At 38.6% G+C, this 27131-nt stretch overlaps 2 protein-coding genes across 2 annotated transcripts; both read right to left on the bottom strand.

The window, feature by feature from the left end:
- Positions 1–924: 924 nt before the first annotated feature.
- Positions 925–1890, bottom strand: LOC139720781 (uncharacterized). Its single transcript, XM_071632122.1, has one exon. The coding sequence runs from the start codon at positions 1888–1890 to the stop codon at positions 925–927; it is 966 nt and encodes a 321-aa protein (XP_071488223.1).
- A 10932-nt stretch (positions 1891–12822) lies between these two features.
- On the bottom strand, positions 12823–23334 carry LOC139720780 (C-type mannose receptor 2-like). The gene is made up of 6 exons (XM_071632120.1): positions 23223–23334; positions 22639–22702; positions 20228–20617; positions 14684–14863; positions 13790–13987; positions 12823–13100 (listed from the first exon to the last, which is right to left on the bottom strand). The coding sequence occupies exons 1-6, from the start codon at positions 23244–23246 to the stop codon at positions 12823–12825; spliced, it is 1134 nt and encodes a 377-aa protein (XP_071488221.1). The 5' UTR covers positions 23247–23334.
- Between the last annotated feature and the right edge of the window lie 3797 nt (positions 23335–27131).

Here is a 27131-nt window from a genome sequence, read left to right as displayed (position 1 = left end):
GTAGCCCAAATGGCATACGCAAAAACTCGAATAGGCCAAATGGTGTGCTAATCGCAGTTTTGCAAATGTCATCAGTCTCTACGGGGATCTGATGATACGCCCTTACCAAGTCTATTTTCGAGAAAACGCGCTTGCCGTGCAAGTTTGAGGCAAAGTCCTGAATGTGAGGGACGGGGTAACGGTCGGGGATAGTTGCCTTATTCAAGGCGCGATAGTCTCCGCACGGCCGCCAATCCCCTTCAGTGCGTTTGGGCACCATGTGTAAAGGTGATGACCACGGGCTGTTGGACGGTCGCACAATGCCGAGCTCGAGCATGTGTTCGAACTCGCGTTTGGCTACGGCTAGTCTGTCAGCTGTCAGTCGTCGTGGTTGTGCACTAACGGGTGGTCCCTTTGTCTCGATATGGTGTGTGATGTTATGTCGAACGTCGCTCTCTTTGTATACCGGTTTGGTTATGTCACTGAAGTCGGTCGTAAGCATGCATCGGTATGGGTCGTTGTCATCGTCGGCTGTCATATGTAAGCCGACGGGGTTGAGTCCGACGTTAACCGCAGTCTGTCCTGTGACATGCAAGTTTGTTACTGTGTCTATCAGTCGTCGTTGTTGGACATCGACCAAAAAGTGGAAGTGATGCAAAAAATCGGCACCGAGTATCGGTGTAGCCACATCGGCAATTATGAAAACCCATCTAAAATTACGGCGCAAACCCAAATCTAATGTTAATGAACGTTGGCCATATGTGGCTATTTGGGAGCTGTTTGCGGCTCGCAAGTGATAAGAGGATGGATACTTTCGCTCATGTTTGCCGGGTGGGAACACCGACACTGCGGCACCAGTGTCAATCAAAAATTGCTGTTGCGTATTGTTGTCAGTGACGTAGAAGAGGCGACTGTTGCTATGGGAACCAGTCGGGGTCGTCGCGCCTACCCGCTGGTCGCTTCGTTTCCCTTGTACGAGCAAGGTGGAGTGCATCGATGTGCGTTTGCACCAAATCGGTAGTGGTAAAAGCATAGCTGCTGTGTATTAGCTCCGGGCTGATCACTTGACGCTGCTGCCGCAGCGTTCGCTCCTTGGCTTTGCTGGCCGTGCTGGCCGTTGTGTTGCGAGGGGGTCTTAGCGCCCCTGCCTGCCGTGCTACGACTGCGACTACGTCCCCGCTGCTGCATCTTTTTGACGCTAAACGTCAGATCAATCAACGCACGCTTTACTTCGGCAAGCTCGCTCGTTAGCTGTGCCAACGTCGCTGGAGGCGTAACCCCTCTCGAATTTCCCCCACTACTGCTTACTGGTGCTATTATCGGAGGGCTAGCTGTCATTGTATTGACACCCGGTACGTGGGCATCAACGATCCGATCCGCGAGCTCGGCCAACTCCTGCAAAGTTAGGGCGTCAGAAGTAGATGCTAAGATTAGTCTGACATTTTGGGGGAGTCTTTGCAGAAACAGCTGCTTCAGAATACCCTTTTCTAGCGTTTGATCGCCTACCAGCTGTTCCATTCTCCGCAGCAGCTGAGAAGGTTTACGATCGCCGAGTTCCTCCTCAGTTAGGAGTCGCTTAACGCGGCGCTGTTCAGATTCGGACATTCGTGCTATGAGAGTTTGTTTCAGTTTGGTATATTGGTTGGCAGAAGGTGGGTTAACAATCAAGTCACGCACATCCTGCGCCACTTCGGGTGACAATGCGGCGATAACATAGGCGTATTTTGTCTCCTCTTTAGAAATGCCGCGCGTGCTAAACTGTGCCTCCGCTTGTGCGAACCAAATTTGGGGGTCGTTTGCCCAAAATGGGGGCAATTTGATAGAAACTGTGCCTATGAGTGAGCGTTCCTCGGGCTCTTTTGCAGGCGAGGCCGCTGGGGATAGAGTTTGCTCCGCACTTTCGGTAGCCATGGTTACAATCTCTTCACGCAAGAATAAAATCGCCTAACGAGGGCGCAAGGTCCTGACCGGAGTGTTATGTGGTATCGGTCACTGCCGCAGCAATTTGCTACTGAATACGAACTATTAGGCCCACAAACAATCGTGAATAATTTGCAAACTTAACAGACAGCAACATACATATTACGTAAGCATAACACAAAATTGCCAATCTATGTGGTATGAGCCTATTATAGTAGCAAGAATATGCTCAGATAGTATGGTTCACACTAAGTGCGTGTGTGGTTGTCAACTACAACATGGGTATTATAAAGTCATATTATCAAATGGAGTGGAATCACACCTCTTTTAGATCACGTCGGGGTCACCACTTTGTTGGAAGGTAGGCCTCGGGGCGTGTTAATGTGGCAAGATATTATTTTTGTTGTTTAACAAACTACACACCAAACACACTCTCATCATACAGCCATATTCCAACGTCTTGAGTTGTGATTCGACTCGATTTACTAATTGTAATAACGGGCGTTGACAACAGAATATTTAAGTTTCAATACTATACACGCTTTATTGTCGTGTACATCATTATATCACACGCAGGTGATAATTATAGGGTATTTCCCCCAGAATATGAATCAATCAGTGTATTGGTTATTTACGACTCTCCATGAGCAATCACACCAAATTATATTTGGTCAAAACGTTTAAAAGGAGGTCTTAAAATTGAGGGGACACACATATGATTATAATTATTAGGAGCGGTAATACAAATAAAAGGGTGCATAAGTTACGAACCACCGCGACAGTCCGAACAGAGTCCCAAGTCGCTTCCAGCGTAAAATAGCGGCCACGTCACTCTCCAAAGGGGACCTCAATCGCGATCGCGAACTGCAGTGCGCACTGCCACGATGAACTCCGGGTCGAGATGCTGACGTGTACACGTACTGTCTGGAACGGGACCGGTGTTCGCCGCCTCGTCGTCGCCCGGCACTCACATCAATAGCGTTGACATCGATTGTTAAGGATGCGATCCCACTTGGAGATTCACAATAAATTTACGCTAATTCGTGGTGAGCTGGACATAGATGAAGTTCATCCTTAGTCATTGACGACGGGGTTGTCGATGGGAGGAGATGCGAGATGATGAGCTTTGATGCAAGCCTCATGCAGCGTCCGCAAATATGACAGGAAGGCATCTCATCTTCGTAGTAATTGTTCCACAACTATTTAGAATTAATGTTGCTTGAAACATGCACCTCCCCGATGTGGTGTATTGTATGAACTCCAAGAATTATAGTACAATGTAAAACTGACTCAATACGGGATGGACTTGACTCTGTAAAGTATAATATCACATCTCCCTTTTGTATCGGACGCAGGAGAGCGATGGTCTATGTCCATCTCCTTTGGAGGTTGAGGAGCCAGAGTGAGAGAAAAAGCTATGTCCACGGTTAATGTTAGGGAAAGGGGGCTACGTGGCAGGTATTATGGGACAAGCCTACGTGTACCTTTTACATAACCGTGGTCAAAGGACTGGTCAGCAAAAATTAGCTCTTTTGTTTCTTTTTGCCATCGGGGAGCGTCCGGAGAGAGTAACATGATTATATAATACCGATTGAAATAGCTCCCTCTCTCGGCCGGTGACTTATAGTCAGACTAACGGGGTACGTGCTGCTACAAGGTGTATGGTGAAAGAGGTGAGTTTTTTCCTTTAGGCTTTCAAGTTATTGTGATATTCTAAATCTTCCTAAACTCTTAACTTTGCAATTTGATGTCAGTTATTCGCAAACAGTTTCCTGGGATTGTATTTTTTTTTCCGTCATGAATACTACTATCTGTGAGCATGCATTCTTACACAGTAAAAACGTAAACACACACAGATGTGATATTGTGTATTGATATTCATGTACTTCAGCAATTAAAAGTTATTCAACATTATGTATAGGTTTATGTATGTTTTGACTGTTACAGCTCTTCAAGTGAAGGTCCCCTAATGTCAAATTCTTTAAAAAAGTGTAGATTTCTGCCGCAATTTTGAAAGGTATATACAGTACAAATTAAGGGGTTATAACCAGCGTGCGTGTGGCACAGATATATAACTCGATTCATTGTACTTCTTCTGACATCCTCTACGCTCTCCCCCTCCCCCAAAGATAAAAATGATCTTACCTTTCGTAATGTCATCAAGAGTAAATCAACTAAAACTAGGGGGGGGGGGGACTACTGGCCTCGACCCCCACCCTGAAAAAAAGTTTCGCGTTCCCTGGTATGTATAAGACTTATACACATGCATAATAGATATATCCTATATGAATTCAGTGAGAGACATCTAAACTTGGGTCTATCATGTGATCATGTGAGATGCCATTGCAACGATTTCACAAGCTGATCTTTTCTATCATACCACAGCACTTCCAAAATGGCCACAATTGCGAGTACCGAATCCAAATCTGCCCTCGAGGATCTGGAATGCTGTGTATGCTGCGCCACGTCTGCTCCCACGAAAATTCTGACGTGTTTCCACGCTTTCTGCCAAGTTTGCCTCGATGATTTCGTCGATTCACCCAGCAACGATCGGGAACCCACGTGTCCCATGTGTCTAGAGGAAGCTTCTGAGCCCGAGAGTCGAGCAGGTGCATCAGAATCGGAGTGCTCATCGCAAGAGGAATCTCCTCGTCTGGATTTTGAGAAGGAGGGCGATAGTGCACTGTGCGGGAAGGCTTTATCAAAGAGTCGACGTTCCTGCAGAACGCATGCAACTGAGGAGGAGAGCTGCTTCTGCCTAGATTGTGGACAGTATGTCTGTTTCAAATGTGTCATGTCAGACCATGCACCAAAGGGACACCATTTGCTCGAGGCCACAGTTCATGAGACGCAACTCGAGAAAAATGTTCAAGAACTGAGAGAACGAGCTGAAGCGAAGAAAGCGACAATCTGGAGCCACATTCAAGTCATCCAAGAAAAGGCACCGCTCTTGCGGAGCACGTTGAATCAACTTCACGAGGACATTGACAGCACGCATGCTCGGATTGCTGAAACCCTGGAGCAACGAAGAAAAAAACTGAAAGAGGATGCTGAAACCCGTGTGCAGAACCTGGAGACCGAGTTGAAAGACATTGAGGATGCATGCCGTAAAGGAATTGCCCTTGCAGAATCAGTTGAGGGCCAACTGTCCGGTAACGTCGGTGTACGATTAGAGAATGACGCGTTCACTTCTCACAAGTCACTCTGTGAAGACATGGAGTCATTCTTAGGTGAAGCGGATCCAGATGTCAACCGACCAAGAAATATTGTAAACAGAGGAAAGCAAATTCGGCTCTACCACAATCGGGGTCCCAGCGATATAAATATAGGTCAAATAGTGAACATTACAGGACAATGGTATCTCAAGTGCGAGAGGCGTCTTCCGGTTACCGATTGTGAGCACATCATATCATTTTCTAATGAAAAAGTGGCTGTTGGATCACGAAATGGTGGAATATACATCTACACTGAAGACGGTTGTCTTCATAGGTCCATGCAGACGGGAATGGCCATCGCTAAACTGGCACTGCTTTCCGTCGAACGAGTGGTCGTACGGGATAAAGATAACGAAATAGCGATATTTTCTTCGGACGGAAAACGGTTCGGCGTCAAGTTCGAAACCATCAACAATCGCCAAGGTGGATACGGTGGTCTCACAGTAGACAGTAAAGATCTCATCTATACCGGATATAGGAAAATCAAGAAGATCCATGTCCTTCCAATTACGGGTGGCAAGGCACTCAGGGTAATTCCATGCCACTATTGTAGATTCGGACCAATATTGGCGATCATAATGAACACAAAGCAGATGCTGCTCCTGAAGGGAACTGACCTTTCGCTGATGACCATACGCAACAGCATCTTAGGGACAGTTGTACACAGATTTGGTACCAAAGGCGGGGTCTGTCTTTACCCTGCAGTTCGCAACGATGAGTCTATTCTTATCGCATCGGTAAAAGATGGTCTTCTCAATATCTCCCACTACACTAGTGAGTTTAATTTGATCAAAGCTCTCGTCAGTGACGTGAAGATTAGTTGTGATTCAGGTGAGACGTGTAACTTGCTAGAGTTCGAGAGCGGCAATGCGATTGCATTTGTCACTCCAAACACGCTGTACATCTTTTCACAGGCGATTTAAAGAATACCATTCAAACGAAAACTTCGTATCGTCTTACTTAGATTGAGATATAGTTGTCACGACATACCATGGATCTCAATATCGAAGGAAAATCACGAGGATACCTGAATTCACGTATTCCACTATGGCTGATACCATATTTCCAGCGTTTTCATTTATCAAAATTTTCGCGTGACCGGTTTCTCATGAAGATGGATTCCATTGCTGAATCACAAACTTCTTACGATCTATAAAACGAATGTTCTTCCCTTTTTATTGATTACTGATGTTGAAATTCTTTACTTTCACATACACTGTGCATATATGTTATTGATTATGAAATAAACTGAACTAAATTGAACTGAACAAGAGACATCTGAACTCATCTCAACTCGCAAGATGATCTATGGCACGCAATCATCTGTGCTAAACTTACAGAGGAAAGCCACTTCAAAAGTAAATAAATGTCAAAAGAAAGAGGTAGATATTCCCAATAGAACGATACAAACATGACAAAAATCGGATAAGAAATAAGAAAGATGTGACATTTTGAAATTTCGAGGGGGGGGGGGTTCGGAAAAAAATTCTTGACCAGTCCTTATGAATATTCACCGGAGCAAATTGACGATGCCATGCTCTAACGATTTCTTATCCATTTCTTATAAGAAATTACTACAATCTCGTATTTCAGCTGTATGAATATATACCTTGCCTTAAAACCACCCAAGATAAAAAATAACTAAAGTTAACTCTTATATACCTTGATACAAAACCATGCTTTTACTTGTATTACCTTGAAATAACGTTTTCCCCGACTCTAACATACTCTGGGAGGGTATGACATTATCAACTCACTCATATTCATAAGGACTGGTCAAGAAATGTATTCCGAAAAAAAAATGAAATCTAAAAGTGTCATATCTTCCTTATTTTTTATCTAGTTTTTGTTATTTTTGTATCGTTCTGTAGGGAATATTTTTCTTTTTCTTTTGAAGCTTAGAAATCATGAATTGTTAACAACCAATTTCTGCATAGCGGTGATCAGTAATATAGAAGACGTCAGTTTCTACTTGTTCATTAATCGTCTTTATATACCTGTTCTAATCATTTTCAACCGTACATAGTAAATAGGTTGTCCAGCAAACCGGCCGCTTCACTATGACGTCTTGGAGCATCTTAAGTCAACCTTTGAATGCACACAATCTTCACACATATTTCAAGATCGAAAATGGCGTGAAAACAAAATAATGAGGGCGACAAATGTAACCTCAAACAGTATTACCAAGAGTGTTGGACTGGTATAGGCCTTATTCTGTCCGATTCAATTATATATAGAGCCTATGTAGGCCTATATATATTTTTTTCCTTAGAAAAACCTTTGGCCGGGTATGCGAATGTTGTGTAATAGTTTTCAAAACAGTGCTTTCAATTGAAAACCAGAATAAGTCATTGCATGAAATTGGATATCATTATGTAAATATTTATGTAAATATTCAAAGTTTATTTTCAAGGCCATTATGGTTGAGGGTACTAATAATGCGGACTTTACCAATATCTTAAAGGAAGCAAGCCAAATAATTATTATTTGTTGATGTAGAAAGAATTATGTGAAGGATTGAGGACGACATGGGATGATTGTAAGGTACATATTTCATGCATATCTCTTATTTGCCCTACGTGTGATCTAAAACCTTAAAAAATAACTCCCAAATTCAGTTAGAGAAAGGATGCACAATCACTAAGAAAGCATATAGACAGATTTTAACTTCTCTGGCTCTCTCCTGACATCATAATTTTGAATGGCGTAAAAAGCATTTTTTTTTTTTTTGAAAAAGATATCCGTAAGAATGAGAGTAACTGAAAACATGAAGTACGGTGTAAGCGTTGAGTTGAGTTTCGATCCACACATCTTATGTAATATTGCTTTGTTGTTAAGGTGAATTGTTTACTTGGGAAAACATGAGTAAAAGTTGTTTAACATCAACCAACTAACGTAAAACAACTTATAAAGGTAGCTTTAACTTAGTTTCTGATTACCTGCGGGGCGCATTTGGTAGATGCGGATCATGCTCTGACAAACTTGCTACATAATGCTGAGAAAATGTTTGATATGTTGTATTGCAACAGTTGTCCTGCAATGTGCATGGGATTACTCCATGTTCTTGTTTGGTTTGTTATTTCAGATTTTTAAGATTACTGCTCATACCCTTTCATTGAATACTCTTTGTTTCAAGACCTGGATTTTTTTTTTATAGATATATTCCTACATACTGCTTTTCTTCTTTTTATCATCATGGCTCTCTGTAGATAGTCTTCCTTATTCTGTATTTAACATTAATCTTTGGTTGCCACTGCAGTGAAAAGCCTGACTGTAAACTTTCCAGGCACCTTTTCGCTATGACTTATCCTTCTTGTTGTTGTTTTATAGAAAGAAAGAAAGAAAGAAGAGAGAGAAAAATGGGGCCCTATACAAATAATTTGCTCCAAAATCCTTATATATACTTATCCTTATATATACTTATCTTTCTCGTCGTGTTTTAACCGCTAGTCGCACTTCTCCCTGATGTTAAAATGTATATGAATAGATTGATGAATAACGATGTATGATATATATATATATATATATATATATATATATATATATCATGTTGTTAAATATATGCATAGAATATAACGTATGATATACCTAGTATGTGAATGTATGTAATATCTATGAATACACATATGAAAGGGTTTGAATGCAAAAATAAGTATATCTGTTTTCATCAATTTGAGATCTAGTAGTCTGTTGAAAGACAATGAAAAAATAATAGCATCTTCAACAAAATTTCTCGTTATGTAATGACTGCAGAATCATTGAACAGATTCAATTTTTCTGTATTCTAATGATGCCCTTATTTTAAAAGAAATGAAAATGACGTATATCTGTTTTTGCATTCAAACTCTTCATAATTATAGATGTGTTTGATTGTGCATTTGTTACCGACACTTTGACCGATACATGTATTTATGATACCAATATTCATGATTGTTTTAGTGCTTATGTACTCATTATCTTATATGTGTCCACTTAAGATTGATCATTTATTATTCTGAAGTTTTATGACTTTGTATGTCCATTTAACATAAAATTGTTTGTTTGTTTCTGCGTTGTGCGTTCGTTTCTTCGATACTTCGGTTTGACACTGCCGCGCTGCAAACCAGTTTATATCGCATGCGGGTTGCCCATTTAAGACATATACGTTTCATTGATATCGAAGAGTTCCCAGAAAAAATCAAAAAAGAAGACGCTGTTGCACTTCCTAGGCAAAATTTTGTATAATAAGCATGACCGTAACTCTTGTGTTTCTTTACCTCTAAAAAAAAGAATTATACATACAAACTGACGTCCATCAGTCTCACAAGGCTGAGATATATTTCACGCGATGCATTCAAAAATGATTGTCCATTCTCCTCGACGATAGAATCCTTTCGTCTTATATCCTCATGATAAAATCTCGCCGAAATTTCTTGTATAGACGCAATGTGATTTTTCATAATATATTATTTAACATAACATATTTTCATTACAAAAAATGAACGCACACCATGAAAGCCCTGTGAGTATTCATATAATTATTGTCGGTATTGGCGCACAGTCCTGAGTAAACTCAATCCGCTGAATCTCCTCCCCCCCCCCCCCCCCCCTTTTTCCCTATTTTCTCGAACCTTAGAGATTTGGTGATCTGTTTTTGAACTACATTGTCATCTTTCAGAGTTCAAATATTTCAGAATTTCTAACTATCACTGGTTATTGTGTGTGTACATCTTAACAGCTTCCATTATCTTACTAGAGGTAACACAAAATGATTATGTATACTGAAGAATTGCCGATTGTCTGTAAACAAATACGAATACGATTGTAACAATTTTTCGATTTCCTTTTTTAAGTGAAAACAACATTTCGCATGAATTGTGTAATCATACATTTCTCATAGGTGGCTGTCACTGTGATCCATTATGTGGATATCATAATGACACATATTTCTCACTGACTTAAACCATGATATACTAATACAACGTTTGTACTGTTTACTCCTGAGTTTATTTGTATCATCGCGCATGCGCAAGAAGGTACTTTTATGAATGTGGAACGTATTTCTTTCAGCCTTCCATTAAAGTTAAAACACAAAAAAAAATTGGAGTGAGAGAGAGAAAAGAGGGTGAGCGAGAGAGAGAGAGAGGATCAATCATTTAATAGATCTCAGAACGTCAAGGTAATTGAGATGCTGTTATCTTGATATCTATATCATATAGACATCTGCAGCTGTGAATGTGATTACGTAATAATGTTTTGCAGAATGCATCAAGTTTGTATGTGGCCTGGAAAGAGATGGAGAGAATACATGGATGCATATTGCAAATTATTAGGACGATATAGTTCTTTTTTGCGCTACATTGTAATTGGAATTGTATGTTTTGTATAATCTTTCCATTTTTTTAGCGCATAGAGACATTATTATTTTGTGGTATGCGCTATATAAGCACTGTCAATCATTATCATTATTATTATTATTATTATCATTATTATTGTTATTACATCTACCGCATGTCATATATGGATACGAACATAATATGGCTATTGCACAAAAGACATGATATTGCAATGTATATCTTAGGTGTTGTATATACCAGCAGGTATATACTTGATGAATAAAATAATATTGAAAACAATTTTACAATGAGCATCTGGTGAGTTGAAGATTACAGTCATGAGACGAATCGCCATGTTCATCTTCATGCTCACACAAATACAACTAATAAATCCATCATCATACCAGGGAGCACATCCCTGATCATACTAATCATACTAATAGATCCAACATCATCAACACGCATGAACAAGTAACGTACACACACGCACAAACGAGAACTTTGTCAGCAGTTTTCAGGGTGAACACAAATTCTTAGTCATAATTTGTTTTTGCATAACATTACACTGATGATATAAAGATAGACATGTGGTCAAAAATTTTAAGATTAAGCTTCTATTTTAAAGGAATACTCTTGCGTATGCCAGAAATGGATATAGATATAGAAATGGAATGCATCATGGATGACAGATTAGACAACATGACACATTTCATGCATTAAGAGACATAAGGTACTTTGCTGCCCTGGCTGTATTGATTACGTACATAATTGTTGGGTGACTTCGTCATGTCATTATTAAAACAGAGAAATTAGTCATGGCTTAAATTCTCTCAGATTTACTTTATATTGCAGCAACTAAATAAGTAATGGAAGTTGGTAGGTTAATGATAAATTAATGAAGCCATTACCTGTTAGTGAATAACGTTTAATATCTGCCAGCTGTCTCTGAGCACAGTGACATTTTGATACGGACATACAAAGCTTATGCCATCCCACTACATACTATGAATTATTATGTTATCTAATTACTGTTCCATGACTGGTACTCGAGCAGCTTAATTCAGTAGTTTATGAGTGTTAAAATAGTTACATCCTTTTCCCTCTGAATGCAATTAGATCACACTTAATTCCTCTAAAAATGGCACTACAATGCTATTGAATTAAGGCAAGGCTCACTCAATTATATAAACACGTGCCGTATCACTGTAGAACATAAGAAACAAAGAATGTCAGGAATATATATATATATATATATATATATATATATATATATATATATGTGTGTGTGTGTGTGTGTGTGTTTGTGTGTGTGTGTGTGTGTGTGCGTGTATTATCTTCTTTACTGCACAGAAGAATGATAAGTAAGCACGAGTAAAGAGCTGTAATGATTTTAGGGCATATTTCCCTGGCCCGTCGGAAACCCCTAGGCATGAAACATTTTTAGCTCAAAAATGTTCTCGGCTATTCCTCATGCGGACAGGCTTAGCACACTTTTTTAACGGCTTATTAGCACCACAACTGTGGTAGCAACCAAGTCATAATGAAGTAATTAAGTTCCAGTTAATCCTTGTGTGAAGACGGGATAGAGATTTGTGGCCTGGCACCTGCCCCACTTTTCAGAATACCAGTGAGAACGGAAAAGGCACTAATGTTATTACTCCACTCCCCCAACCCCAACCCCCAAACAAACAAAAAAATACCCAAATAAGTAAATAAAAGGTAAAAAGATAAATAGATAAAATGAATTAATAAAATGACATTCAAAATAATCAACTGATGGAGGGCATCGCAGTTTGATTTAAAGCTTTAATGGGAAATAAGATGACCAAAGTGATTCTTAGAGCTATAGAATCTTCCTCTGTAATATGGTGACGGCAACGATCATCTCGCATATTGGTGTGTAAAGCATACCTCAAAATATCAAGATCAAATTTTGACACTAGCTATTTTCTGTTCATTTGTTCATTCGTCATAATTTAAAGTGCAGAACATCATACATTTTGCTATTCATGCCACCATAGTGTTTTCACATCCTAAGAAATAAGGCTCCAGGGTCTTCTGTATAGGTCCTATTTTGCAGAGCAGAATTTTAAACAAATTGTGTCTGATCGAAGTGTTTACTTCAAAAGATCACAAACTCCTCTTTAGCTCGGGGGACAAATGGTAAATTGATTGTTTTCTTCTTGCTTTTCTAAACTCTTCCTATTCTCTTTCTTCCTTTCTTGTGTGTAAAGACGAGCAGGAAAATGATTGAAATTATGTATTCAATGTTATATACTGGACTGTGATATCATTTGGCTCTTGTATAGATCCAAAGCTTTAGTCGCTCGTTTCCTGGAATCGCCATGTGGATTTGGCGCCCTTTAACTCAAGAGCCCTTCATATCCAATTTTCTATGTGGTCGTGTTGAAGACTATGAGCGGAATGTCATATCGCACGTAGAAATTAAACCTGGTCTGTGTCGTTAAGATGGCGGGTACGTCTGATATTTGGCAGTTTCCTGACGACTGCTCGAAGGCGTACGCCATGCAGTCATGAAGTGCGAAACAGAACTGCGCACAGCACAGGAGGCTGTCGCACAGGTGACGTTGCTGCACGTGCTCTGCCACGGGGGCGCTGTTCGCAAACGCCATTCTGAAAAGAGTACTCCGTTGGCGTTCCACGGGAAACCCTGAGTGGTCAAAGATAAGATAAACTGAGCAAATGCATAACCGTAATCAGCCTTTAAACCATGACACATGAAACATTGTATTATTGTAATGCATAGTTCATGCAGAATGCGATTTATAAACAACATAGTAATCTGTGATATTCAGGCATTGTTGGTCATATTTTGTGTGCAACATAAAATGAAGACTCAATGCGAGTTACACTACGGTCACGTGACCACTTTTTCTGATATCTCGTTAAGTATTGACGTTATGAAAGCTCATCCTATTGACGTTTTTCGCTGTATTTTCGTTACGGGTAATTTCTGATCTGTCTCATTTACGTCACTGCTTCGTACCTCCGAGATCGCTTCAAACGATAAACAAGACTTTTCATTGTGCATGGTTGATTGTATATTTACTGTAATTATTTGTGTGCGTGTTAAAATATGATCTTTAACTACTCTTATGGTATTTGTCATTACTATGTGGTTTCTTTCGACTTCTTCATCAGTAATCGAGACCTGTTGATGCGATTAATTTGTTATTTCTTCCCTTTCTTACATCATTCGGTTTCATAGCCATAGACGTAAGCTTTGGTTGGCAGAGCCAAATGGATCCGTCGTTCGTTACAATGTCTGAATAATCGCAGGTAATTCGAAATTATGACGTTTTGCCACTAACGATCAATTGGATAATGCGGGGTTTATACCTCTGGTTTCACATATGAAGGGGAACTTGATATTGCAAGATCTATCGGCCCAGCGATAATTGTCCTGGTGATTGAACACCAGGCAGTCCGTCCCCCTGTCAAGGTTCCCGTAGAACGTGTAGCCGACATTCTCGCCCGATATCCACCGATACTTTCCCTTAGAGGGTAGAGTGAGACCGATCCAAGAATCGTTCATGCCTGTCCAGGGGGAATCAACCCATAATTAAGGATTAATAATAATTTCCTCGGTATATCACTTCACTGCCCCAGTCCACAATGACACAGTAATGATTAAAAATGATATTCTTTATACAAAAGTCATAGCCTCTTCAGTGTTGCTACTGTTCTGCACCAAAAGCACATGCCTTTATCATGACTAGCGTTTGCATATCCGGGTTGAGAGGGCAATGTGTCTAAAAACACTTTGGGTTTTTTTTCGAGGACTTGACGGGATTCGAACTTTGGATCTCCGAGTGAGAGTCTTATCTACTATGCCACAGTGTCCCTATTGTGATGAACACATCTGCTTAATTCAGTTTATCCTCATATCCAGGTTTTTTTTACGCATTCACATGAAAAAGAAATATTATGTGACTCGATAGAGAAGTCACGCTTCATGCTGCACCGTGGCTTGAGATAATTCAGTGTTTCGTTCCCTAACTATAGATCAAAAATTATAACTATAGACTACTAGTATATAACTAAAGACGAGCGAACAGAATACTGTACGAAGTTGAAAAATGACATACCTTACCGTGATACCTATTCTATGCTTAATATTAGAACCAAGATGTTAGTAACTGACCCCAACTTATAAATAGATAAATATTAATATATTCATAGTTATAACAATTATGTGTTTAGATGAATTCTAATGAAAACCACGAAACTCACCCGATTTTTCCACTAAGTCGACCACGTGGTCACGCTCTGCCACGGTTTCGAGACATACAAGATGGCTTCCATTGTTTCTCATACAAGTCTCAACTGCCTCTGGTCTGGAAACCGTATCACTGACCACTTTGTAGCACGAGTCATGGAAGCGAGATTCAAAATCCTGTGGGCAGTCTCCAACTACAAGGGTATTTAAAGGGGAAATCCAGTCCAAATATAAGTTAGTCTATTAAAAAGGAATAAAAACTTACGAGTATAAAAACTTGACTGAAATCGGATGAAAAATAAGGAAGTTATGACATTTTAAGGTTTTGCTAATTTCTGCAAAACAGTTCTTGGACAGTGGATATGAATATGCAAATAAGTGAACTAACGTCATAACCTCACAATTCTATTGATCGTGTACAAAAAATGACGAAAATTCAATGTTTCTGTCAAGTCTGAAACACGTTATTTCTGTTTGAATAACTTCAGAACAGTGATCGGTTTGATGTGATACTGGGATTTGAGCCTAGTGCAAAATTGCGTTTGGACGAGAAGAACTGGAAATTCCCAAATTTTATGTACAAACTATATGGCAACCTGTGAGGAGATGACATACTCACTAAATTTGCTATTTGCATATTCATATTGACAGTTCAAGAACTGTTTCCTGAAAATTAGCGACACTTCAAAATGTCATAACTTCCCTATTTTTCACAAATTTTACCGTTGAACTCGTACTATTTTATTCTCTCTTATCAGACTAACTTATACTTGGACTGGATTTCCCCTTTAAGATAAATTTATCTCTCTCTATCGTGAATTCAGTACATGCAGCATAATCAGTAGAGCAGATTCGATCAAAACAAGTGTTACAACAGTTCTGATGTCGTAGAACGATAATAAGATTCAAAAAGAATACCACTAGTGGAGCGGCATAGCTTGAAAAATTAGAGGAATTGTGCATTTTATGATAAAAGCACCAAATTTCGCACACATGTTGACAAAGACATTTGAAATAAATTCAGATATTGGGCCATCGTAAATAGCGCCCTCAGCGGCCATGGCAGGCGTTTTTCAAAATGGCCGCCATAAATGCCATTTTTCGTGAAGATTTACAAATTTCAGAAGGGAAAATCAATAAAGATTTTGCAAACGAGTTGGAAATAACATTCAAAATAAATTTAGATATTGGGCCACCGCAAATTGCGCCCTCAACGGCCATGGCAGCCATTTTTCAAAATGGCCGCCATAAATGCCATTTTTCGCAAAAAATTAAAAATTTCAGAAGGGAAAATCAGGAAGATTTTTCAAACGAGTGGGAAATAACATTCAAAAGAAATTCAGACATTGGGCTATCGTAAATAGCGCCCTCAACGGCCATAGAAGCCATTTTTTTCAAAATGGCCGCCATGAATACCATTTTTCGTAAAAATTTACAAATTTCAGCAGGGAAAAATCTATAAGATTTTGCAAACATGTCGAAAATAGCATTCAAAATAAATTCAGAGATTGGGCCATCGCAAATTGCGCCCTCAACGGCGATGGCAGGGATTTTTCAAAATGGCCGCCATAAATGCCAGTTTTCGTTAAATCTTACAAATTATAGAAGGGAAAATCAATAAGATTTTGCAAACGAGTGGAAAATAACATTCGAAATAAATCTACATATTGATCCATCGCAAATTGCGCCCTCAACGGCCATGGCAGCCATTTTTTTATCAAAATGGCCTCCATAAATGCCAGTTTTCGTAAAATTTTACAAATTTCAGAAGGGAAAATCAATAAGATTTTGCAAACGAGTGGGAAATAAAATTCAAAATAAATTTAGATGTTGGGTCATCGCAAATTGCGCCCTCAACGCCAATGGCGGCCATGCTTAAATTGGCTGCCATAAATACCACCTTTTTTTCTGAATTTACTAATTCCATGAGAATGAAAAGTCAATAAGATCTTGCATTCAATCTTAAAATTTCGTTTGAAATATATCTTGCGCCTATGTATTATATTATTGTAAATAGCGCCCTCAACGGCCATTGCAGCCATTTTTCAAAATGGCCACCATGGATTCCATTATTTTTCATTTCCTGATTTCACAAAAGGAAAAGTCAATAAGATTTTGCACATTATTTGAAAATTATGTTTGAAATAAATATTTGTATTAGATTATTATAATACTGCCCTCAACGGCCATGGCCGCCATATTCCAAAATGACTGCCATTGTCATAATCATTTTGTTTTAAAAAATGGTAATTTCAGAAAGAAAAGTCAACAAATGTGTAAATAAATTGAAAATCATGTTTAAAATCAAACAATATATCTAGATTCCATTAACTCTAGAAATTGGTCCTTCGCAAATTTTCAAGAAGAAACAAATTGCTAATAACGATTATTGCAGCCATTTTACAGAATGGCTGTCATAGATGCCATTTTTCTTTTATGAAGATGTCCTAATGCCGGAAGAAGACAACAAACATTTTATTTTCTTTTTGCGCAAGTTGACAATTACATACAAAGAAGTTTAGACATTGAGCCATCATAAGCTGTGTTCTCAATGGGTATTTCAGCTATTTATCAAACTGGCTACAATACACTCTTTCTTTTTTTTTTGTCTTGAAAACTTGCTTAACTTCAGAAGGAGAAGACAGCAGAATACTCACAGAGACATTATATAATCTGAAATATGGTGTTAAGGAAATCACTTGGGGGAACAACTAAAATAAACACTGCAAATGCTTAGCGATTATATCTCACTAATGATGAATGCATATTTTAGGTGGCAAACATGAAACATTTCCGAAAAAGAGTAACATGAATATCCAGGGATAATGGCGCCATGTATTAACTTTGACAGTAACACCACCATATCATTGAATATATGGGACTCTATGACGTGTATCTATTCTAAAATGTAACTTCCTAAATATTGTTAAGATAGATACGAAAAAATGGCCTTTCATTTTACGAAAAAAGTTAATTTACTTGCTATGCTTCCATAAAAACACATACCTTTGATATCCATACTGTTAGACGTCACACGCGAAATACTGCATTTAGAACTAAACTGAAAACATGAATTTTGAACTAACCCATCAATGAAACCTTTTTTAAAATTTAAATTTCTTTGAATACCAGATTGCATTAGATATAATGGCTGTTTAGCAGTATTCTATTGCTTTCTCCTTCTGGAATAAGCAAATAAAAATAAAGGAGTGTGTGGAAGCCATTTTGACAAAGAGCTGCCATAGCCGTTGGGGACGATGGTTAAATAGTGGCTCAATATCTTCGTTTCAAATTCAAATTCAAATTCAAACTTGAATTTATTCGAATATATTTTGTCAATTTGCACAAGGAATTGTATTGTCTTCTTCTGGCATTATCATATTTTCAAAAAATTAATAGCATCTAAAGTGGCCATTTGGAAAATGGCTGCCATGGTCGTTGATGGTGCCATTTGTAATGACCTCATATATTATTTTCTTTTCAATATGATTTTCAACATATGTACAAAGTTAATTGATTTTCTCTCTGAAATTAGCAAATCTTTCAAAAAAGAAAAGCAGACATCCATGGCGGTCAGCATGGCCCTTGAGGGCGCCTTCTAAGAAGAGCTTATACTTAAATTTATTTTTGAGCATAATTTTCAACTTGTTTGCAAAGTCTTATTGACTTTTCCTTCTGACATCAGCAAATTTTTGCAAAAAAAGGGGGGCATCCATGGCAGCTGTTTTGAACTTGGCTGCTATTGCTGTTGAGGGTGCACTTTTGGATGGCCTATTATCAAATTCAGTTTGAATGTAATTTTCCACCTTTGTGGAAATTCTGATTGACGTCTGGAACATTTTACGAAAAAAAGACATTCATGGTGGCCATTTTGAAAAATGGCTGGAATGGCCATTGAGGGGGCAATTTGCGATGGCCCAATATGTTTACCTTTGAATGTTCACCTGTTTGCAAAATCTCGTTGGCTTTTCCTTGTGAGTTTAGTAAATCTTTTCGAAAATATAGCATTTATGGCGGCCATTTTGAAAAATGGCTGTCATGACCGTTGAGGGCACAATTTCCGATGGCCCAATATCGAGATTTATTTTAAATGTCATTTTCCATTTATAACCAAAATTTCATTGACTTTTCCTTTTGAAATTAGCATTTTTTTTAAATGAAAAAGTGGCACTTATGGTGCCCATTAACAAAAAAAAAGAAAGAAAGAAAATGGCTGCCATAGCCATTGAGAGCGCACTTATCCGGATTTATTTTGGATGTAATTTCCCGCTTGTTTGCAAAAAAGAAAAAAATGGCTTTCCCTTCTGAAATTTGCATTTTTTAACCAAAAAATGGCATTTATGGCGGCCAGTTTGAAAAAAAAACTGGCTACCATGGCCGTTGAGGGCGCAATTTCTGATGGCCCAATATCTAGATTTATTTTGAAAGTAATTAACATTTATGGGCAAAATCTTATAAACTGTGCCCTTCTGAAATTCGCAGAATCATTGAAGAAGTGGCACATTAGACAGCCATTTTGAATAATGGCTGTCATGAACGTTGAGGGCGCAATTAACAATGGCCAAATATCTAAATTCATTTTGAATGTAATTTCCCACTTGTTTGCAAAATCTTACGGGCTTTCCCTTCTGAAGTTAGCAAATATTTTGAAAAAATGACATTTTATATGGCAACCATTTTTAAAAATGACTGCCATGGCCGTTGAGGGCGCTATTTCCGATGGCCTGATATCTAGATTTATTTTGAATGTAATTTCCCATTTGTAACTAAAATTTTATTGACTTTTCTCTCCTAAAATTAGCAAATTTTACGAAAACATGGCATTTATGGCAGCCATTTTGAAAAATGGCTGCCATGGACGTTGAGGGCGCTATTTACGATGGCCCAATATCTCAATTTAATCTGAACGTGATTGTCAACCTGTGTACGAAATTTGGTGCTTTTATCACAAAATGCACAATTGTTCGGCTATGCCGCTCCACTACACATGATATTTTCATCTCTAGCATATTAAAAGAGCATTAACTTACGTCTTTCAGCAGGCAGGGCAAACGAATTACCCTAAACTGTTATGCTCTGTAATAAATCGGGGGAACATTTACTTTTCATAAAAATGAAATAATGATATCATTCAGTGGACCTTCACATATCAAGTTTGGGGTCAACATCCATTTCATTAATAACAAATTGTATGATAGGTAGGCCCTACTTGTTGAAGTTTTAAAAGATTAGAACTTGCCATTTTGTTTAATCTTCCACTGGATTTCTTTTTTATATTCTAAGTTTAAATCGAATCAGATCAGTTTTCGTGAAACCCATACCCCATTTTTAAATCCTTCTCGTACTTCTATGTGACATGGCCTCAAATTATGCATTTCATCAGCGTAATGTCATGTTGCTTCATCTTCCTGATATGACAATGAATTTACCCAGAATAAGTTTTCACTTTCTTTCATACTTGAACAAGATTTTAAAAATGAAGCAATTAGAAGCACGTAAATTAACTCTGAGCGATATTTCACACACGGAATTATTAACAAATGAAATATGATCAATACCTCCATTTCCCAGCTCAATTTCACAAATGAAAGGAAATAGTTGGACACAAGTCTGATCATTCCATTTCCAGCTGTTCAATTTTCGTAATCTCACGCACTCCGAGCCCTGGTTGTGGGCGTTGCCATCCGTTGACCAGTCAGTAAAGTTGAGGGGAGCGCCATTCAGCCACGTGTAATTGAGTGCATCCCGCAGCTTTTGTCCCAGCCAAACGGATTCCATTGGTATGGCCTCGGAGAGAAAGTTCATGAGGTGCGTTTGCTCATCCTCTGACGTAACAGTGACGAGGTTGGCCCCCATTTCTTGGCATAGATCCTGCGCATCGTTTCTACGTTTTGACGGCCCGAGCGCGTAGCACGAAGACCCAACGTTGGAGAAACCAGCGGGACACACTGCATTTTCAACACATTAGGGACGATGGCGTAAATCATTAGAAAATCAAATATGTCAAGCATCGATCAACTAAGGTTAGATGATAATCATCAATCGATCTATTGTGATGTCAATCAGTGTCTTTGTAATCGAGCTAAAGTGTATATAGAAGTGTAAGAAATAAACAGAAAATATGTTTCTCCTTATACACAATTTATATTATTCTAGGAGATTCTGTACTTATAAATTGTATTTTTATCTTAATTGTAATTTGCTCTCTTTGCGCATTTTTGAAGGTTTTTTTTAGTCAATTTCCAATTCTAAATTTTCCGAATTCCTCACCTTCTCTTACCCAGAAAAATAACAGTAATTTTTTTTTTCTTTTAAGCACAATGACACAAGCAAAGAGGCATAACGGTTTTATCACTCAAACAGCACAAGTCTCTCACCTTCAGTTGTATATATTGTATCAAAAAAGAAGAAAAAGGAGAAGAAGGAGAAGAGGTAGAGGAAGGTTTTGCTTCGGACTGTGCCTTATATCATAACCTGACTTCATCATCTCCTTCAATCATCATTAGAAAACGTTGACATTCTTGAATGATTGTTAATAATTGAAAATAACTGTTCATCTCTTTGCACTGTCAACTGTTCTTGGTTCCATCTACGTTGAAAAGAAAAATATTAAACGATGAAAAGAGTACCGGGCGAGGATGAATTCAAAATTGCTGAGTTTTCCATGCGTGCAGAGTTCCCAACGGGACTTATGAGCTAATTTCTGACTCATGTCTACTAGCACACAATCTACTCCACAACTCTACAAGAGGACTACTTTTTTGGAGTGTTTCCCATCTCACCTCACATCACTCCCCCTCCCCCCCCCCCCACCCCCATATACGCGCATCTCCTTCGCTCTCTTCTTCTCTCTTGGGAGCTGCAACCATAGCAACGATATATCCTTCTCCGCATCATCTCAAAGTTGGCTTGGCCCGCGAGGGCAAACGTTTGCTCAAGTCGATCAGATTTGCCGAGAGAGATCGATTCCCATCAATCCAATCTCATTAACATGTGCCCGAAGAGAATGATCATGTTTGATCTACTTAACAACTTTTTGTCAATTGACCGATCGGAGTCTCCCTTGAAATAAGAAAATGCGTTAAATAGACTCTTTGATAGAACCATGATGCATGTCATTATAACGGAGATCGTTACTGAAAAATACGTCAACTTACGCAAAACAAACGTATGTATATATAAAGCTAAAGAAATAGGTGAATTGACTAGAATTTGTCTTGAGAAGAAATAGTCAGGAACTTTGGAAAGAGTTCCTTAAATGTGTTTAATATACAGATTAGCATCTTTTTTCTTGTCTAGTGTGTACCTTTAACACACATTTAAAGTTGTTCGAAAAGCTTTTCTACCTTGCCTTACATACAACTTTGCAAGCACACCCAAGTTCAATAATACACAGGTCGTAAGTGCGAGCAGCGTGATTGCGTGAATAGTACCTTCCAATACCAAATCCATTCGATTATTTGCAAATGACAGTAGCGACAGAGGGGTACTGAAGTGAAGGGATTGCATCGCTGGTGCTACAATCGTCAGTGTTACATGAACAATATCTACTGATGTGAGCAGTTCATCATTCTTTTCATTTTCAACAGTATATCAACATCGTCATGATAAAATTTTATATTACTTTTAGCATTTTATCATGGTAACGGCATTTTAATTACTATACAGTATTTGATCTTGTCATGAATCGTGGTAGAATAATATGATTACCCCAACTAATGAGTCGTTTTTGTCTTGTTTTGTATTTTATCTACAAAGTATTGTTGGCTTCAGTAGCGGTGACTTATTAGCATGGGACAACGCGGACTTAGAACAGCAGAAATAAAACCAAACTAAAAAACATCGCGAACTTACGAAATTATAGCTATCTGCTAAAGCTCAAGGAACATTATCATGTGTACATAAACTTTATTCTCTATTGACATAATCTGAAATGATTGATCAATGTTATCATTGAGATATTACTTACCAACCTTTCCGCCCACATATTCAAAGAAATCCGAACACAGAACGACCGCAAATACAATAAGCGCCTGTAAAGACAACATCAACACGTACTTTTAATTTTGTACCTGCTATTCATTTCGTATTTTCAATACCGATCCAGACTGTCCCAACTCTTATTCATATTTCTTTCCTGGTCGTATTCCAGCTGGTAATTTCGCGACAAATTTATTATAATATCAACTCAGTATAAGCAGATATATGCCTGTACATAGTATGCATGTATTGGTATGAGTGGTTTTTATATTCATAATATTTCTTCATTTTCATTAACTAAGTCGTAAAGCAAGCAACGACAGCGAGAACTGTCCTGAAACAATTTGTTTCTAGTGGCACTCGCTATGAAATATTGTACTCTCATGCGCTTGGACTAACAATACTACTATACAACAATTACGATAGTAATAATGATAACATCGTTATCAATTACTAGTACGCTCCTGATAATAGTGATAACAACGTTATTATAATAATGTTGGTAAGAATTTAAAAAAAAGATTAACATTTTACAGTCGAGTAAAACATTACCATAACTGATTCATGACTCACAACTTTCCGTTTGACGATTTCCATGATCCACGTAAGAAGAACAAAATATCTGGAATTGTGTCAGCGAATGTGACGCCACTTCCGTTTGAATCCTATCCGACCGGGAGCCTCCTCAATGCCACGGCTTTCGGATGCTGAGCTGCGGACGGAAGAGCAGGGCTTGTCACAGATCATAATCCAATATGTGGCACAGCTATACTAAAAACATGACTCCTCGCGCGCCTCCCTGGAAACCAACCCAGATCTTCATCTTTACTGACAGGTGTAGTCTCATCTCTTGGACAGTTTGCATCATCGTCTCCTTGATGTGCAGACCACTGCTTAGCAAATTAGATTTGACGTCAAAATAGACTATCAACCCATAGGCAGATTGGATCTATGCTTGCATTCCTGAACACAAGTATCATGAACATTATACAGCTCCAATATTTTTTTTCTCTCTCTAAATTTCTCGATGTTCATATATTTAAGGAAAGCTTTCATCAAACACCATTGTGTTATAGCGATACCACTTGATCAATTTTAATTGACGTCGGAGCAAGAAGCTGGAGCAGTTCAAAGTACTCAAGCTGCTAGGTGAACATTGGGATCGGGGTTTTTCGCTGTGACTTTTATTGAGTAAAAGCCCAGAAAACGTTTATGATGGATTTCGTTTTGTTTGACGAAGAACTGGAGAGCGGGAGGACTGTTATTAAAAATAAACCTCATGGCGTCTCAGCAGTGTTTGACGATTCCTACTCCCCCCCCCCCCTCTCTCTCTCTCTCTCTCCCTCTCTCTCTCTCTCTCTCTCTCTCTCTTTCTATGTCATTGGGATTTATTATGATGGATTTTTTTTTCAACTGGGTGCATGATGCCGGGGAAGATTGCATGTGTGTGTGTGTGTGTCAGCAAACAAAAACGAAATAATAATTTGCTTTAAAAATGACAAGAACCTATGGTTGAGTAATGGCATTTGATTCGTGATATTCATCAGAAAAAGAATAAAAAACTATTTCGTATGCGCACAGGAATACTACTGTCATGTGCGTTATGATTATGTGGAGAGTAGGATATCGCACATGTGTACATTGCGAAAGGCAGAGGGTTGGATAATGTTTGATACGGTTACAGTACGTTATTCCGAAGGTTCGTTATACCGAACATTCGTTAATCCAAAAATGTGATACGGTTTGTTATTCCGAAGGTTCATTAATCCGAAAACGAAATAAGGTTTGTTATTCCGAAGGTTCGTTAATCCGAAAAATGAAACAAAGCTCATTATTCCGAAGGTTCGTTACGGACCCTTTTTCATTGTCGAATCAACAACGAACCTTCGGAATAACGAACCCTATTTCTTTTCGGATAAGGGAACCTTCGGAATAACGCCATAAATGTTGGGATTAACGAACCCTTTTTTCATTTTCGGATTAACCAACCTCTATAGGGAATTTGTGTCTTTCGGATTAACGAACCTTCTGAATAACGGACCTTCGGAATAACGAACCTTCGGAATAACGAACATCACCCGTTTGATACCATGAGGGTACCCTCCCTTACATATCCTTCCACAACTCCCTCAAGTACGTTCGCTGAAATTCGTTTGAAGAGGAATTTCTTTTTGGGAAAATTAGTATATGCTACTAAGCGTTTTTCATGAGCATGTTGAAACATCTCGGCCATTTGCCTTTCGACTGATGTATAGTCAAATCTGTCAGATTGTTTTGACAATGTGACCTTGATTTGAACATTGTACTTTTTTTTTTCTTTCGTGCAACCATGTACCCAATTAACATTGAAGCCCCTTCCCATAAATCATGCACCTCAAATCCGCCCTATCAAAGCCGCAGCTATAGAATGTGTGCTTCGGAGATTCCAACCCTCCTGCTTCGAAGCAATTTTCTCAAAATCTCCAGCTCTCCCGCTTGAGTTTGAATTTCTCCAGTTTCAGCTATATGTGTGTCCAGCTTAAGATGCATTTCTCCTGCTTAAAATGTAGCTTTCCATGTCTTGCATTAGTTTTGTTCGAATATGTTCGAAAATAATGCTCAGATATCAGCAAATAAGATCTTATAGCCACAGAATTTCACGAGGCCTTTGAATGAACTTTGCAAACTTGGAAGGGCTTTAACGCCTGTTTTGCAATTTTTGTTGTGTTGGGTTTTTTCGGTTGCATGCAATACCCAGGGTATGAGTTACTCTCATTGCTCAACATCCGTTAGATTTTACAAAGGCAACGCTTCCTACGCTTTGCCGGGACTCACTGTACTCTGGTCTTTGTGGTGAATAAACTGCAATTTTGGACGGGCAGCGAGCATAAGGCATGTTAGGATATCCCTTATGTCCCTCTGTCCCTATCATTCTCTAACTCTCGAAAAAAAAAAGAAGAGAATTTGAACATAACCATCCCTGCTGTCCGCACGTTGTGAAAGCATCAGGAACTCAAATGGATTCCTTCATTTCAAGCAATGATTGTGGTAAGTGTTGAAACATTTTTATTTGAATATATGTCCAGCCTTTGAAAAAAACTACCACTTTAGCAGAGTTGAGTATTTCAGAATTGAGCGTCTGTCTTTCTCGTCAGTTTCCGGTTCGGTTCTGTAATTATATTCCTGTCATTAGGGGAGAAAAAGAGGCAAGAAATCTAATGTGTAACTGCATAATTTGTTATGTGAGAAATGGATGAGCATGAAAAAAATGTGTTAATATTTGGACTGAACAGAGAAAATGAAGAATAAATCTTCGGGAGCTGATGGGTGTGCAGGCATCCTCTCCTACCTACAACAAGCATCAACCCAGAAAACACGTCCAGCTTTCTTCTCTGCCGGGTAACATGGAGTAATTACATAATCAGTAATCTGTGGAAGATATCGAATGTCTTTTGGGGGAAGGCTCCTTATTATTCATTGCCAAGTCTTTCGAAGGAGTAGTTAAGCCGTCAGTCCCACGTGTAGAAGAGTCATACCTTTACATGCACGTATAAGAGAACCCACTTGCCTTCTTTTCTATTCTTCAAAGGGTATAGGTATGTAAATTCCAATGAAGTTATCCAAAACAACAAAAGCTGAAAAGCTGGCTGATAGGCCTACTCAGGTGATGAGGCCGATGGGTCAAATTTACTGTAAGATGACTTTAAAGGAGGTGAAATTGGATAATGCAAATAAGCCCATAATCCTGCCAGTGATGTCTGTAGTGCTTGAACGGTGTGTACTTGCCGCTCTTCGTCAGTAACTTAAATGATGTGCATAGACTTCCGGCAGAATATAAACATAGGTTTAGAAAATAACATTCGACAAACGCCGTATTTAACTTCTCTATAGTTACCACCCACCAGTATGCGTGTGAACTGTCGCCACGTGAAGAGCTATCAGCACTGTCGAGGCTTTACCCTTGTTAGAGTGAACATTTTGCTGAAGGAGGCATGAACATACAATATGAAGTGCTGTAACCTATTGTATGAGTGTTCCTGCAATCAAAGTGTGCAGTGACAAAACAATCTGTCACGTGCTTTTTTTTCCATGAAGTTACATCCCTCCAAGATATTCATCTATGACTTTGAAGGATATTATTTTGATTAACATTATAACTAAGTACTAATATTACGCATTGTGTCCATGATTATGATAATACACATGTAATTATAAATCATCATCGCTGAGTAGATGATGATTTTTATGGAATTTTTGTAAGATGGATAATCACAACATTGCTAAGTTGATTTGATTAAGTTTTGGTTTACAGATAGCCAAATATGACCTTCCTGTGAGTCAATGTATTTTTATTTCATTCCTGTCACGTCCAATCATTCAGCCGTTATTATAAAAGGCAGTTGGCATTTGAGTTTTGTTAGTCATAGTTCTGTTGTTCAATGAAATTATCGTGTATGTCATATCCAGATATAAGACATTGGGGTCGTCTGGAAGAAAACACCT

The sequence above is a fragment of the Diadema antillarum genome, unplaced genomic scaffold, assembly GCF_040938485.1.
Source record: "Diadema antillarum isolate AM-2024a unplaced genomic scaffold, OU_Dant_1.0 scf00000133, whole genome shotgun sequence".
NCBI classification, from domain to species: domain Eukaryota; kingdom Metazoa; phylum Echinodermata; class Echinoidea; order Diadematoida; family Diadematidae; genus Diadema; species Diadema antillarum.
This window is presented reverse-complemented; position numbering and strand designations above follow the sequence as displayed.